At 33.3% G+C, this 13,759-nt stretch overlaps 2 protein-coding genes across 2 annotated transcripts; both read right to left on the reverse strand.

Annotated features, from left to right (window-relative positions):
- Nucleotides 1-978: 978 nt before the first annotated feature.
- LOC123888361 lies at nt 979-12,729 on the reverse strand. Its single transcript, XM_045937399.1, has 11 exons — nt 11,621-12,729; nt 11,086-11,226; nt 10,235-10,438; nt 9,969-10,061; nt 9,806-9,871; nt 3,252-3,376; nt 2,973-3,048; nt 2,801-2,887; nt 2,242-2,432; nt 2,077-2,155; nt 979-1,894 (listed from the first exon to the last, which is right to left on the reverse strand). Exons 3-11 carry the CDS (start codon nt 10,394-10,396, stop codon nt 1,514-1,516), a joined length of 1,260 nt encoding a protein of 419 aa, XP_045793355.1. The 5' UTR covers nt 10,397-10,438; nt 11,086-11,226; nt 11,621-12,729; the 3' UTR covers nt 979-1,513.
- Nucleotides 10,950-12,691, reverse strand: LOC123891821 (putative pentatricopeptide repeat-containing protein At5g52630). The gene is made up of 5 exons (XM_045941705.1): nt 11,812-12,691; nt 11,616-11,699; nt 11,476-11,503; nt 11,086-11,320; nt 10,950-10,994 (listed from the first exon to the last, which is right to left on the reverse strand). The coding sequence occupies exons 1-5, from the start codon at nt 12,689-12,691 to the stop codon at nt 10,950-10,952; spliced, it is 1,272 nt and encodes a 423-aa protein (XP_045797661.1).
- Nucleotides 12,730-13,759: the final 1,030 nt, after the last annotated feature.

Raw genomic sequence — 13,759 nt, forward strand, 5'->3', positions numbered from 1 at the left:
TTCTGCAGACTTTTTAATGGTTACTTGTGACTAAAGTAAATTAGGTACCATACCTGTGTGTATATATGTACATCATATTGAGTTGTTTTCATAAATTAAATATAAAATATTTTTCTTGTGTTTTCTTATATATAAACCAAGTACTTGGATTTGGAGCTTGGAACCATAAAAAAACAGAATTTGTAATATTATGCAGGAAAAAAAGACAATTTTTCCTGATGTGTTTTGCTGTGAAGAAACACTTGTTGTCTTGATATAGAAATTCGCTTAAAAACAATAACAGATAAAGATATACACTTTACAAAAAGTCAAACTGCAGATATTTGCGAATGTCCATAATTAGGTTAAAATTGCAGCTAAATAATACTAATGGAAGTATCAGGCGAGGAGACATTTATTTTACCAGCAAAAAATAGGTAATATCGGACTATATACTCGTGTCTTCCTGTGACATGTAAAGTTCACATTGGCCTTAATATTTCAAGTAATGATGTTGGATCTTGTAATCCAATATGAAGAACAAGCTCCATTCTTGGGAGAAGCCTCTGTCACATGATAGATTTGGGAAAATAGAGTAGCTCTAAAAAATTGATCTGTTATTTCGGAACTGTCATTTCTCGTTGTGTCCAATATTTTCTTTGGTTGTTTTTTGTTTTGTTTTGTTTGCAATTTGCATTAGGGTTAAATTCAACCTTAGAGTATAGATCCAGTTTACATTAACAACCTTAGAGTACAAGTCAACTTTACATTAACAACCAATAAAACTTACTAAATTATCATTTCATAAGATTAAATTCAAAATACCTCACAATAGTCTCATGACATGATACAATATCAGTGTAAATGTATGTCCTTTAAACTCAATTTTTTTAAGTGCTGGTCTGAGAAATATGGCGCATAAGTAGGCAAAAAGAACATAAATGAGTGAGGTATATATGTGGATTCCATTTAAGAATCTGATTGAAGGATAAGTTCCATTAGTTTAAGGCATTTCCTTTCCATTAAATATTTATGGACCCCAATTGTGCCCTTGTCATCAACCAGACATTGTGGCCTTTTAATATCTTGTCTAATGTTTCAAAATCACACTAAACAAGTGAGAAGGTCACTAGATAAAGGTTTAAATAATGCATTGAGAACAAGGGATTATTTTCTAGTCACAATGGATTCTGACATAGAATTACATCTAAAAAGAATGTACTAAATTCTACACAAGGGAATAGCACTGAAAAAATTGGACTGGAATTAGGAGCTAATAAGAATTGAACATGAAAGTACAGAAAGAAGTAGCAATGTCACAGTGTTTAGCAAAATAGTACATTCATGAGTTGGGATAGTAATAATACTGAGGAGAAGGTGCAGTGAGAAGAGTTCGATAAGGAGATGCAGCATATGGTGCAGCAGTTTGGAGGTATGGATAAGGTGGTGCAGCAGTTCGGGGGTATGAATAAGGCGGTGCAGCAGTTCAGGGGTATGAACAAGTCGGTGCAGCATGTGATGCATCAGTTTGGGGTCATGGATAACGAGACGCGGCATATGATGGTGCATCGGTTTGGGGGTATGGATAAGGAGGTAAAGCAAATCTTGCAGCAGTTCGCGGGTATGGATAAGGTGGTGCACCATGTGGTGCATCAGTTCGGGGGTATGGATAAGGAGACACGGCATATGGTGGATCAGTTCGGGGGTATGGATAAGGAGACGCAGCAAATGGTGCACCTGTTTGGGGGTATGGATAACGTGGTGCGGCATATGGTGCACCAGGTCGGGGGTATGTGTAACCCTCAACATATTCTGGAGACATATGTAAGGCTGCCATTGGAGCTACTCTTGCAGGAACAGACGGCTGACCACCTCCATATAATGTATCAAAATATTTTACAGTTATAGTTCTTCCCTGCAATGAAACGAGTATGATATGTAATAAGAAATTAAGCTAACAAAATCACAAACTCAAAAGCAGTCACAATTTTTACCACGCAAAAAATAACATGTAGTATGAAATATGAATTACATTATAGCACAACATCATCTAGGAATTGACAAATGTATGAAAATGTCAAACATTTGCTTAATTACCCCAAGAGTCGTTTGATCTAGGTCATCTATCGCTTTCTTTGCTGCCTCTGCTGTCTTGTATGTAACGATGCCAGAATAACTACAGTTAAAAATAAACAATTGAGATGGTAGAAAAATTAAAAACAATAACTATTTTATCCAATTAAAGCATGTTACTACTTTTACCTTGATACCTTTGAACCCGCGTGACGTTGACATACAAGTAAACATTCCAATATATCACCATGCCTCTCAAAATAGTCGAGCAGCATTTCCCATGTTACTTGTGGTGATAAGTTTTCAATAAAAAGATTTCTCTCGAAAAGATCAGGAGCACTTCTGATTCTTCTGGTCTCATCATCTAACATACATACTCCCTGAAATCATAAATCCATAAAATATACTAACGAAACAGAAAATCGCTACATACATTTGTACACGTCATAGACTCAATAAAAGTGCACTTATTCGAAGCAAGCAAACAAAAGATGTCAATCCATAATTCAGACAGTAAGATGATGTTTCGAATAGATGATCATAGAAAATGACAGCTTGTTCAAATTCCACTACGCAACACTGCCTGCTATTTGACATTATTTTGTACTAGTAGATATCGTATAGCAATAGCATAAAATTAGCGATTTGTTCATATAGCCACTATTTAACAACACTAGATTTCTCCTAAATGAAACAGAAGATTCATTTATCAAATAAATCATGTGAGTAGTCTCATTCAGAAGCTTACACGAACAAACTTGTTTGGTGCACTCGATGCACTCTGAGTCGATTTTCGTGGTGCACTCTGAGTCGATTTTCCATGCACTTGAAATGCCTGAAAAATAAAAATACAATATTAAAAGAAACTTTTATTTTCAGAATTAATCTTGATTCCATATTCCAATGATGAATGCACTCACATTAAGCTTTCGACGAGCACGATCAACATTTGCAAAACTTTCTATTTCTTGTGCAATTGAAGGATATTTGGACCCTCTTTATGTACATGCAAACAAACACACATTCACGTGACATCAGAAGATTTATTTTTTGAAAAAGATTCAATCTTTATAATTTATTAGATTGTTCTTGATGAAATTATTGAAAGAAAACAAAGTTGGAATATATTATATAGTAATGAATGAATGAAAGTGTGAGATATTAGTTAAAAGGAACAAGAAAATGAAATAGAGACATACAGTTGAGAGAGAAGATCAACGAGTTGAGGTTTGGTAAGAGATTCAATGAAAATTCTAATTTCTTCATTGGAAACAAAGTCACCATTGTTGTTTTCCAAATCCTCCATTTCTTTCTTCTTACTCATCTGCAGTTATTATTCTCAAATATTCTTCTCCAAATTCAGTAATCAATTCAATGTATAGTATAAGGTTTGTAATTGGGCTTTTTTTCTTACTCAATATCAAGCCCCAAATCTTGTGCAGATTTTACGATGGCTCAATTGATAGAGATTTTCTTTTGTCACCCTATCGGTTTTCGCGTCTTATGAATAGGGATGGCAACGGGTGCCTATGGGTGCGGATTTGACACTTACCAAACCCACACCCGAAATCATTACCCAAACCCAAACCCAAAGGCTGTTCGGGTGGCAAAACAACACCCACGCCCACACCCATTAGGTTCGGGTTTTTTTCCACCCAAACCCAAACCCGCAGCACATTTGAAAATAATTTGCAAATTTAATAAATTAAATTTCAACATAGACTTTGAATTAAATTACAACTAAAATTAAGGTCTTTCAAGGAAATTCAAACATAGACTTTCAAGAAATTACAACATACACTTTCAAGAAATTAAATTACAACTAAAATTTAAGGTCTTCCAAGGAAATTGAGGGAGACTATGGGGGTAATTAGGTAATTATAAAATATTTCGGGTGGGTGTATGGGTTTCGGGTGTGGGTTTGACTGATACGAAACCCACACCCATATTATTGGGTGTCACCCGAACCCAAACCCAAATCCAGTCAAATCGGGTTTCGCCCGTTGACTTGGGTTTGAGTTCGGGTGGGTCTCTCGGGTTTGAGTTTTTTTTGCCATCCCTACTTATGAAATTACTAAAATATTCTCATATGCTACTTAGGTAGCCGATTCAATCCGTTACTTAACTAATGGATAGGTAAAAAAATTCAGATTCTCCAAGGTTCGAGACACCCTTACTAGGAATTTTTTATTATCTTCTTCATACGCTACTTAAGTAACAAAACCTTTTTTGCACCGTTGCAATATTCCGCGACTTAAGTGGCAGACAATATATATAGTCAATGCCCTTCAGTCACAAACATTGAGGTTTTGACCAAAAAATCGGCCGAAATAACAAAAATTGGCCAAAACACTGAAAACTCCAAAAATTGATTTTTGGGGTTTTGGCCGATTTTTGATATTTCGGCGGATTTTAGGGTTTATTGTCGTTTTTGGTATTTCAGCCGATTTTTAGGTTTTTCAACCGATTTTAGGGTATATAGTCGATATTTGAGTTTTTGGCCGATTTTTTGATTTTTCGGCCGATTTTAAGGTTTATAGTCAATTTTTGGGGTTTTGGCCGATTTTTGGTATTTCGACCGATTTTTTTATTTTATGGTCGATTTTAGGGGTTATAGTTGATTTTTGGTATTTCGCCCGATTTTTTGGTTTTTCAACCGATTTTGGGGTTTATAGTTGATTTTAGGGTTTTCGGCCGATTTTTTGGGTTTTCGACCGAGTTTAGGTTTTCGACCAGTTTTAAGGTTCAGGTCGGGTTTGGGGTCGAATTTAGTGTCTTCGGCCAATCTATATGTTTTAGTCAATTTTAGGGTTTTTGGCCGATTTTATGTTTTTCGGCCGATTTTTTGGGTTATCAGCTGATTTTAGGTTTTTGACCGGTTTTGAGGTTCAAGTCGGGTTTAGGGTCAATTTTAGTGTTTTAGGTCGATTTTAGATTTTTCTACCGATTTTTGGGTTCAGTTCGGGTTTAGTGTCGAGTTTAGGATTTCTGGGCGATTTTAAATTTTTTGACCAATTTCGGAGCTCGGACGTTTTTTTTTTTTTTTTTTTTTTTTTTTTTTTTTGATAAGCTCGGAGCTCGGACGTTGATTGTGGTGGTCCGGCGTTGATTTTTTTTTAAATACAGTGTTTGTGTTTTTTTTATTAAATCATTTAAAAATTCACTTTTTTTCAAATATTAATATAATGTATTTAAATCAAATTAGAAACTCAAGAGAATTGATAATTCTCTGATTATGTGTCATTTTAAAATTTCTCATTTTTTGAAGGAACAAATCATTTTCAAAATTCTTGGAATTTCACAAATCCTTTAAATTATTATCCAAACAATGAATTTTAACTCCAATCATTTTAATTCCCTCAAATCATTATTTTCCCTCATTAAAATCCCTCATCGAAACACACTCTAGGATTAGTATTAAAGATTTAATTTTTGGATAGAAAAATCAAATCTTTTAAAAGATTTGTTTAATAAATCAAACTTGATTCCCAAGTCTCTACTAATCTCCATATATAAAGAAGCAAATTGTTTTGTTTTACAATCACAAACATTGTAAGTTGTTAGGGCTACTTTATTTCTTAAACAAGTTCATGGCATCCTCTGATCAATAACCTTGTAAAAGAATTTCCGAGTTTTCCAGGCCTATAAACTGGATGGCCTAAATGACTGTGAAGAATATATGGAGATAGAGCACATCCTACACCATGACTCACATCAATCAACTGTCCTATAATGCAGTTAATGCTGAATATAAACAACTCGTTTAGCGCCGCCATTGGCCAATGTGGTAGGAGATAGGGCGATCATGATAATCAGTGATTTGATGCCGGCTCGAGTTATAGAATGGTACCACGGAGGGATACATTGGTTGACCTTAGTTAATGTTATAATGCTGGTAGCAATAATATATTGGACTGGTAAATCTCTTCTGAACATAGTGTTCTGCATAAATCTGTAGGAATATTAGAGTTCATCTTAGCAAATAAGTTGAATTTTCACAACAAGCATAAAATTCTATGAATTGTACTTGCCTTGAGATTTATTAGTATTCCTATGTCTTAATCTTAGAATTGGAGATTTAATTTTTCCTTCTTTAAGGTCTGAGTATTGAGCTACCTTACTCATAAAAACATGGAGATTTAAATTTTTTTCTTTTGAAAAAAAATTTCTTTCAAATTTAGATGCATTTTGGTCCCTCACAAATATCTTACGGGACAATTAAATTCTAACAAAAAATCAAACTTAATTAGGTTCATGGATCGGAGATGATCTAAACATGAGTTTAAAAGTAGAGGTAATCATCACTTTACATTAGTTTTGTTTGGTTGAGTTAATAATCGGTAGTAAAATAATTTGTATTCAACTTCTTTCTTTTGTCAAGTAGTTTAATGGCTAGAAATTCTACATTTAAGATGGATAAGTGGGATGACCGGCCCTTTGCATATATAATGCAATATCCTTGGAAACTGGGCTAAGCTCACGGGATTGTATTCAACTTTTTAAGTTAGGCTCAAAAGTGATTAATGAGTTCCCACGAATAGTTCGGGAGAATCCAGGTTTGATTCCTGAGAAATTACTATGATCCATTACACTGAACCACTTCCTGGTAGGGAGGATCACAGTTCGATCCCCCGCAACTGCATTTGGGAGGGGACTGAAACCACTTGATGTCAGAAATCGCCCCGAACTCTGGACTACTAGGACCACCTTTCCCTAGGAACCAAATGGTGAAAACCAAAAAAAATAAAATAAAATAAATTTTAGATGCATTTTAGTTCCTTACAAATAAATAACTGACGGGACAATCGGGACAATTCAATCCTAACAAAAATTTGCTTATCAAAAAAAAAAAAAAAATCCTAACAAAAATTTAGGAGGGTGTATTGGATTGAGATTTCATGGGATTTTAAAAGACTTTTTTATGACAAAAAAATCTTGAGGTATTCAATCAAGACTTTTACAAAAGTTAAATAAATCTTGTGGTATTCAATTAAGACAAACATGATTTTTTTTTCAGGGCAATAAAATCCGTTGGTATTCAATTGAGATTTGGTACTACTTTTAAAATGTCTACTGGTATTCAAAAGTCTACCGATTTTGATGGATTCTTCTATGGAATGGATTTTGAAAGACTTTTTAGTTGAAAATACACTTGATAGACTTTTTCAACAATCTCACCAAAAGCCTTGAGACTTTTTTGAAATCTCCAAGACTTTTTATTTTCATCATCACTGTATCAAATTTTTTTTCTCTTTATTTTTTCATAGTTCATCATCACTGCACTCCTTCTTCTTTTCTTTGTTCACTTGTTCAAGAATCTCACCAAAAGACTTGAGACTTTTTCAAACTCTCCAAGATTTTTTACTTTCATCATCATTATATCAGTTCTTCTTCTTCTTCTTCTTCTTCTTCTTCTTCTTCTTCTTCTATCAAATATGTTTTTTTGCAAAAAAATATTTTAACAAATTCTACATCTTTTTTACAAACTTTTGATTCAATACAACTTTTTACGGCAAATTTTTTTTCGTTACCTTCATCTGCTTCTTTTCCCATCAATGGTGATAATGGTTTTTATTTGTGATTAGAAACATATACGTGAAAAAAATGTAAGGTTTTTTTTTGTTTAAAAATTTGGATTCCCAAAAAAATATAATTTCTTTTATTAAAATTTATTGATTCTTTTAAAATTTGCCTAATATACAAAAGTTTCTTAATATATAAAGTATTATGAAATCTTGATTGTAAAAAGTTTTTTGAAAAAAATCTCTCAAAATCCATTCAAATCATGTGTTAAAAATCTTGATTGTAAAAAAGTCTCTGTAAAAAAGTCTTTAAAATCTCACAAAATCAATATAGTCCAACAAAATCTCATAAAATCATCAAGACTTTTTTTGCCAAAATTGTCTCATGAAATCCCAATCCAATACACCCCCCTTAATTTAATTATTCCGTCACATTTTTATACTAATGACAAATTAGTCTATTTATTATAACGAATCAGGGGACTAGTTTGTCTCTAATACGAAAATTAATTTGAATTTTATTTTTGTTATAGACTAAATTGACATGTCAAAAATTTCTGAGATTAAAATAAATGTTCACTTAAAATTTATCTTTTCTTTTTTTTATTAATTAATTCTTTAATAAGGAAATTTAAGTTACTGATTTGATAAAAAAAAATGAATAAAGAAAACGTTAATGAAGCATAACGGTTATATGTTTGACGCATTAAATGTTGATTGCCAATCATATCGGATGCATTAATATTCTTTCAAGAAAATTAAATCTTTGTAAAGATTTTTGTTTGGGTGCAAGATTTTATATGGCTAAAATAAAAAATTTCACAATTTTAAAAGTAGATTAATTATCTGAACTAATTAAACTAAGACTTTGTTTTGCAACCCAAAAAAATATAACATTTGACAAGTAGATAATAAGAATGAAAAAAAGAAAGAAAAAGGATTAGATAAGTTTTAAAAGATTTAATTTTTATCAAAAATCAAATCTTTTTAAAAGATTTGATTATAAAAGATTAAACTTGACTGCCAAGATAACATGTTCTACTAATACTCTATATAAAGAACACTATTGTATTTCGTTTTACATCAATCTTCCTAGAATACTATTCTTGCTTTGTTAATTAATTCATCATGGCTTCATTTGATCATCAACAAACTAGGAAAAGGCTCATAATAAAATTATCTTATCCACGTGGTTCTCAAGAAGATGATTCTCAAGCTCAAGGAAGCAACAAGAAAAGAAGAATGGAAAAGCCAATAGTTTCTTGCTATTGGCTTGATGCAAACCAACCACTACAAAAGAAGGATAACAAGAAGATCGACTCAAAGTTTCATGCAATAGATCACTCAAAGGATAAACCCTCTTGTTGCCTAAAGAAGAAGAATGACGGCAATGGTGGAACTGAGTTGATGGTTAAGGAAGAGAAGAAAAAGAAGCCAATGGAACATTACAAAAGGATGCAATGTTGGGTGATTGTGAAGAGGATGGTAGAAGGAAGAGATGGTTGGGCTTTGAAAGCACCTCTTGATATCAAGTTTTTGAAGGGTTGCTTAGAGAACAAGTCAAAAGTGAAGAAGGCAATTGGTTTGAAAGATATTGAGGGCAAACTGAAATCATATTCATCGCCTGATGAATTTGCTGATGATATGAGGTTTGTATTCAATCATGGAATGTGTTACCCTCGAAGAGATGATGTTTTCAGAATTGCAGCAAGACTTAGTGACACTTTTGAGTACAAGTGGAAGGTTTTGAAGAAAGAGTGGGCACTTGAGGAGAAAAGACTGATGAAGGACAGGAATCATAAGAGGAAGAGGGAATCACAATCACTGTGTCCAAAGATTAGATAAAAAAGAACATCTTCATTGTGTTGCTTCATTTGTTTATATGTATGCATTGATACTTACAATGCTTAGTTTATGTAGTTTTCTAGAGTATTTTTGTTGTTGCTTCCTCCGACTATTTGAAGAGCTTTTTACAAAGAATGTTTCTGCTTAGTTTCAGATTTATTCATTACATTGTAAGCTCTTTTCGACTCAATTGTTATTAAAGATGAAGCATTTTACTAAATAATTTCAAAGTCATTGATTGTTATTTTTGTCACTGTTCTGTATTTTTTTAGGTTTTGTTTATCTTTATTTTCAATTGAAACGATTCTTATTATGTGAACAACTCATCAACACAAAACTCAAATTAACATGGTGCCAGTAGCATCTCACTATTACGCAATTCTTACCACCATTTCCATCTCCACCTCGACATTAATGAAAGACAAATACTTTATCTCCCCTAGATTCTTTTCCTGTGAGAAGATACGATTTCATTCAAAATAAAGTATAAATCCAAAAAGTTTGGAAATCCAATTGCCGATGTATTTATCAATTGAAACTGTAACATACATTTCTTTGCTGAGATGCCATATAAGCCTCTGGTAATGTGAATGGGTTGTCTTTTGTAGAACCGGTGGACTCTCCTCCAAGCCAGTTTGGAATCTGCACAACAATATGGACAGAGTATGTGACTAGAGTAGACATATAAGAAAGAAATATGGACCTCAAACATTCTTCATCCCCATAGTGATCATACTGAAATCCATTAAACGTGACTTTATCTAAAAAAATCTTCACTTGCCGCATAAGTCAGTATAAAAGAATGACATTCATACCACAAAATTAGTGAACTGATCAGGGTCCACCCTAGTAGCAGACTCAGTTTGAACATCGGAGACACCTGCTGGATGAGATAGTGAATCATGGGGATCAACTATTCCCAATGCTATAGGTTCATCCCAACGATTCACTGTGGGCAGAACTCCAACTTCATTCATATGTTCCTCCAACTGGGAGTAAAAGGTATTAAAGGGAGCCACCTGTAAATATTAAGAGAGGAAATTTTCCAAACAGTGAATACATTTGAGAAGAGTGAGACTTAACAGAAAAATATACACATATTATAAGCTAGTACTATAAACAAAATACTAGAAGCTCAGGCACATTTCATATGCCTACAAGCAAGATCCACAAACAAGACCAGAGTACACCAATATACAATTCAATTATTTTATTTCAAGTGTCACTGTCGTGTGATTTGATTGTACTAGCGATTTCATAAAATACTTGAATAGTATTGGCAGTAAACAATAAATTTGTAATGAGTAACAGCGGATGACATCCAAATGATCAAAAGATGTTACAACATTGAAATCATGACATCTGAAATATATTCTTGACATCAAGTCAGCATCAACACAAGAAAAGGTTAGATTTCCGAAAACAATCAAAACATTAAGTTATAGTCTCTATAACCAAGAAAAAGTAGCAATAATAAACACCTCTGCAGACTGCAGTGTTATGTTATATCAGATAGGCCACATAGATACATCACAAAGTAATCATGTCATTTTCAATAGGGTCATCACATGAACCCTAAACATAATTCCGAAATTCAATGGTTACAATCTCATAAAAAATGGCTAGAAACTTCATATATCAAGCAACAGTAAATTATGAAGCTCACCTGCAACTTATGGTTATCACCGACAATAAGGGGTTGCTGGTTCACTCCCAAAAAGAATACACATTCACGGCAGTTAGCAATACAAATTCGTTTTGCTGCTACAATCACATGAACTCGTTCACAGTGTTCTACTCTCACAGCCTGTGAAAGAAAAATTGGAGTCAACTTCTTTCCTTCCAAATTAGCACAAGCTATTCTAACACTTGTGGTTGTCAAAAGATCGGTAAAATGCCTCCTAGTTACCAAATCTTACCCAACATTGTGAACACCATATGCGGATTATATAAAATGGTTTTTAATATGATGAGCAAGTACTATATCTTTTGAATTAGAATGTTAAGTAATTTTATATCATCTATAAACTGTCTGCAGATGAGCTCTAGAACTGACATCACCCAGATATCAGTATAGTCAGTCACTGACATGTACAGATTCACGAAAAGGGAAATATGTACACTTTGAGAGAAGAGAGAAATACTGTACATAAGCATTAAGCAATATTTTTGTGAGTGTGTGCTTAAAAAAGGTACCTGACCTAATAAAAAGTTGAAAACTGAATACTAATGCACCAACACTCTTCATCTTATCAAACAACTCATAAAGCACCTGCATGGCTGCACGCATAAAGCACACACAAAAATGTAATAAAACTAGCTTTCACACCACCAACACTCTTCATCTTATCAAACAACTCAAACGTTTTATTCGTGTGAGCATGCTGAGCACAGGCAATTAACATAGCATTCCACATCCCAAGGTTCCTAACAGTAACCTCCTCAAAAACATCATAAGCTTCCTCAACAACCCCACATTTCGAATACAACGAAATCAAAGAACTCGCAACAAAACAAGACGAATCAAAACTGGTCTTAAAACTCAACCCATGTATTTGTTTACCCATCTGTAGCAAAGTAGAACCACCACAAACCCTTAAAACACTGGACAAAGTAAAATCATTAACACCCTCGTTTTCTTCTTCAACAAGAAACCGTTTAAAAAGCCTCAAAGCTTCATCATCCTCACCCAATTGAACATACCCATAAATCAAACCACTCCAAGAAACAACATTTCTATACGGCATTTCATCGAACACATTAAGCGCATTATTAATATTGCCACATTTACCATACATATCAACAATAGAACTTCCCACAAAAAGATCAACATGGTAAGCAGTCTTATAAGCAAAACAATGAAGCGATTGCGCCACAGGTAACGAAGCTAGAATACCACATGATTTAGTAGCACTAGGGAAAATGTGGTCATCAGGAGGGAGACCATGACGGATCATGAGTTGGAAAAAGTGTAGAGAAAGTAAAGGGAGGTCATTTTGGGCAAATGAAGAGATGATTGAGCTCCAGGTAGTGGGAGATTTGTGAGATGAATCGTTGAAGATTTGAAGAGAGGAATAAGGGAGATGGGTTTTGGAGTAGAAATTGATGAGATGATGGGAGAGAAGAGGGATTGATTGTAAACCTAATTTGATAATGTGAGCATGTAATTGAAGACCTTTGGAGAGTGAACGAGAGTATGTTAGAGACAGAAGTGTGTTGCATATGTTTCTGTACAAAGGTTGTTGATTCATGTGAAGTTGAGAATCCACCATTAGTTTGTGTGGGATTTGCTGACGTTAGTTGGTTCGAAAACAACGTTTTTAGTTCTGTAAGCAGGTATAGTAGGTTTTTTTAAGGTTTTCACCGGTCTATACTGGACCCGACCCGTTGAAAAAAAAAGTCATATTAGACCGTGAGGGTTTTCTCTTAGCTTTTTTAAGGTTTTTAGCGTCTGTTTGACAAACCAAAAAAAAGCTAGCTTTTAGCTTTTATCTTATGATTTAGAAGCTAAAAGACCTGTTTGGTAATCTTCTTTTCAGAAAGAGCTTTTGTTTTATTTTACTGACTTATAACGTTTTTTCCAGAAGCTATTTCAAGTAACTTCTTTTTACTTAAGGGTCTGTTTGGTTCAACATAGGGGGAGGGGAGGTATTTTAATGAAGGGGAAGGGAGGTGAGGTGAGGGGAGGGGAGGTATTTTAATGAAGGGGAAGGGAGGTGAGGGGAGGGGAGGTGAAATTTGTACTTACACATATGTTTGGTTCAAAAGAAGGAAGGGGAGGGGAGGTTAGAGATTTTAATTAGATATATGTTTGGTTCAAGAGGAGGAGAGGAGAGATTTTAAAACTAATTTACTTTTTTATCCTTATAATTTTCATGTAGTCCGACAATTTTATAGCTACTTGGTGCGAATTAACCTATATATCCACAATATTTTCTCAATTTTTATGATTGATCTAACCCAAAAATAATATTTATAAGTTTAAATTACCTATAAATATATTTAAAAGAATTTTTTGATAATTATTAAAAAAAACCTTGTACTGATACTAATATTGTACAAAAAAAAGTAATATTTATTTATAAGTATAAAGATCTTGTACTAATACTAATATTGTAAAAAAAAAAAAAAAACTCTTGTATTATAAGTTATAACGTAACAAACTTAATGATATTTTAAAAAATATAATAGTGCATATAAATACTAATATGATGCGGGTACAAAGTAAGTAACAACATTGATTTTCTATAAAAAAAAAAAATAACAACGTTGATTCAAAAAATTATATGAACTTTACAAGATAACAATGTAATACAAAAAAAATTAGCACAACAGTTTAT

The sequence above is a fragment of the Trifolium pratense genome, linkage group LG6, assembly GCF_020283565.1.
Source record: "Trifolium pratense cultivar HEN17-A07 linkage group LG6, ARS_RC_1.1, whole genome shotgun sequence".
Taxonomy (NCBI): domain Eukaryota; kingdom Viridiplantae; phylum Streptophyta; class Magnoliopsida; order Fabales; family Fabaceae; genus Trifolium; species Trifolium pratense.

What these genes read in the sequence shown, in the direction of transcription:
- LOC123891821 (XM_045941705.1), bottom strand. Translation starts at nt 12,691, where the DNA reads ATGGTGGATTCTCAACTTCACATGAATCAACAACCTTTGTACAGAAAC. An exon ending in GAATGCTATGTTAATTGCCT is followed by an intron (nt 11,700 to 11,811) that starts GTGCTCAGCATG and finishes TTATGCGTGCAG; the next exon opens with CCATGCAGGTGCTTTATGAG. An exon ending in TATACTGATATCTGGGTGAT is followed by an intron (nt 11,321 to 11,475) that starts GTCAGTTCTAGA and finishes TTTGGTAACTAG; the next exon opens with GAGGCATTTTACCGATCTTT.
- LOC123888361 (XM_045937399.1), bottom strand. Translation starts at nt 10,396, where the DNA reads ATGAATGAAGTTGGAGTTCTGCCCACAGTGAATCGTTGGGATGAACCT. An exon ending in ATCAGTTCACTAATTTTGTG is followed by an intron (nt 10,062 to 10,234) that starts GTATGAATGTCA and finishes ATTGTTGTGCAG; the next exon opens with ATTCCAAACTGGCTTGGAGG. An exon ending in AGGTGGAGATGGAAATGGTG is followed by an intron (nt 3,377 to 9,805) that starts GTAAGAATTGCG and finishes TAATAACTGCAG; the next exon opens with ATGAGTAAGAAGAAAGAAAT.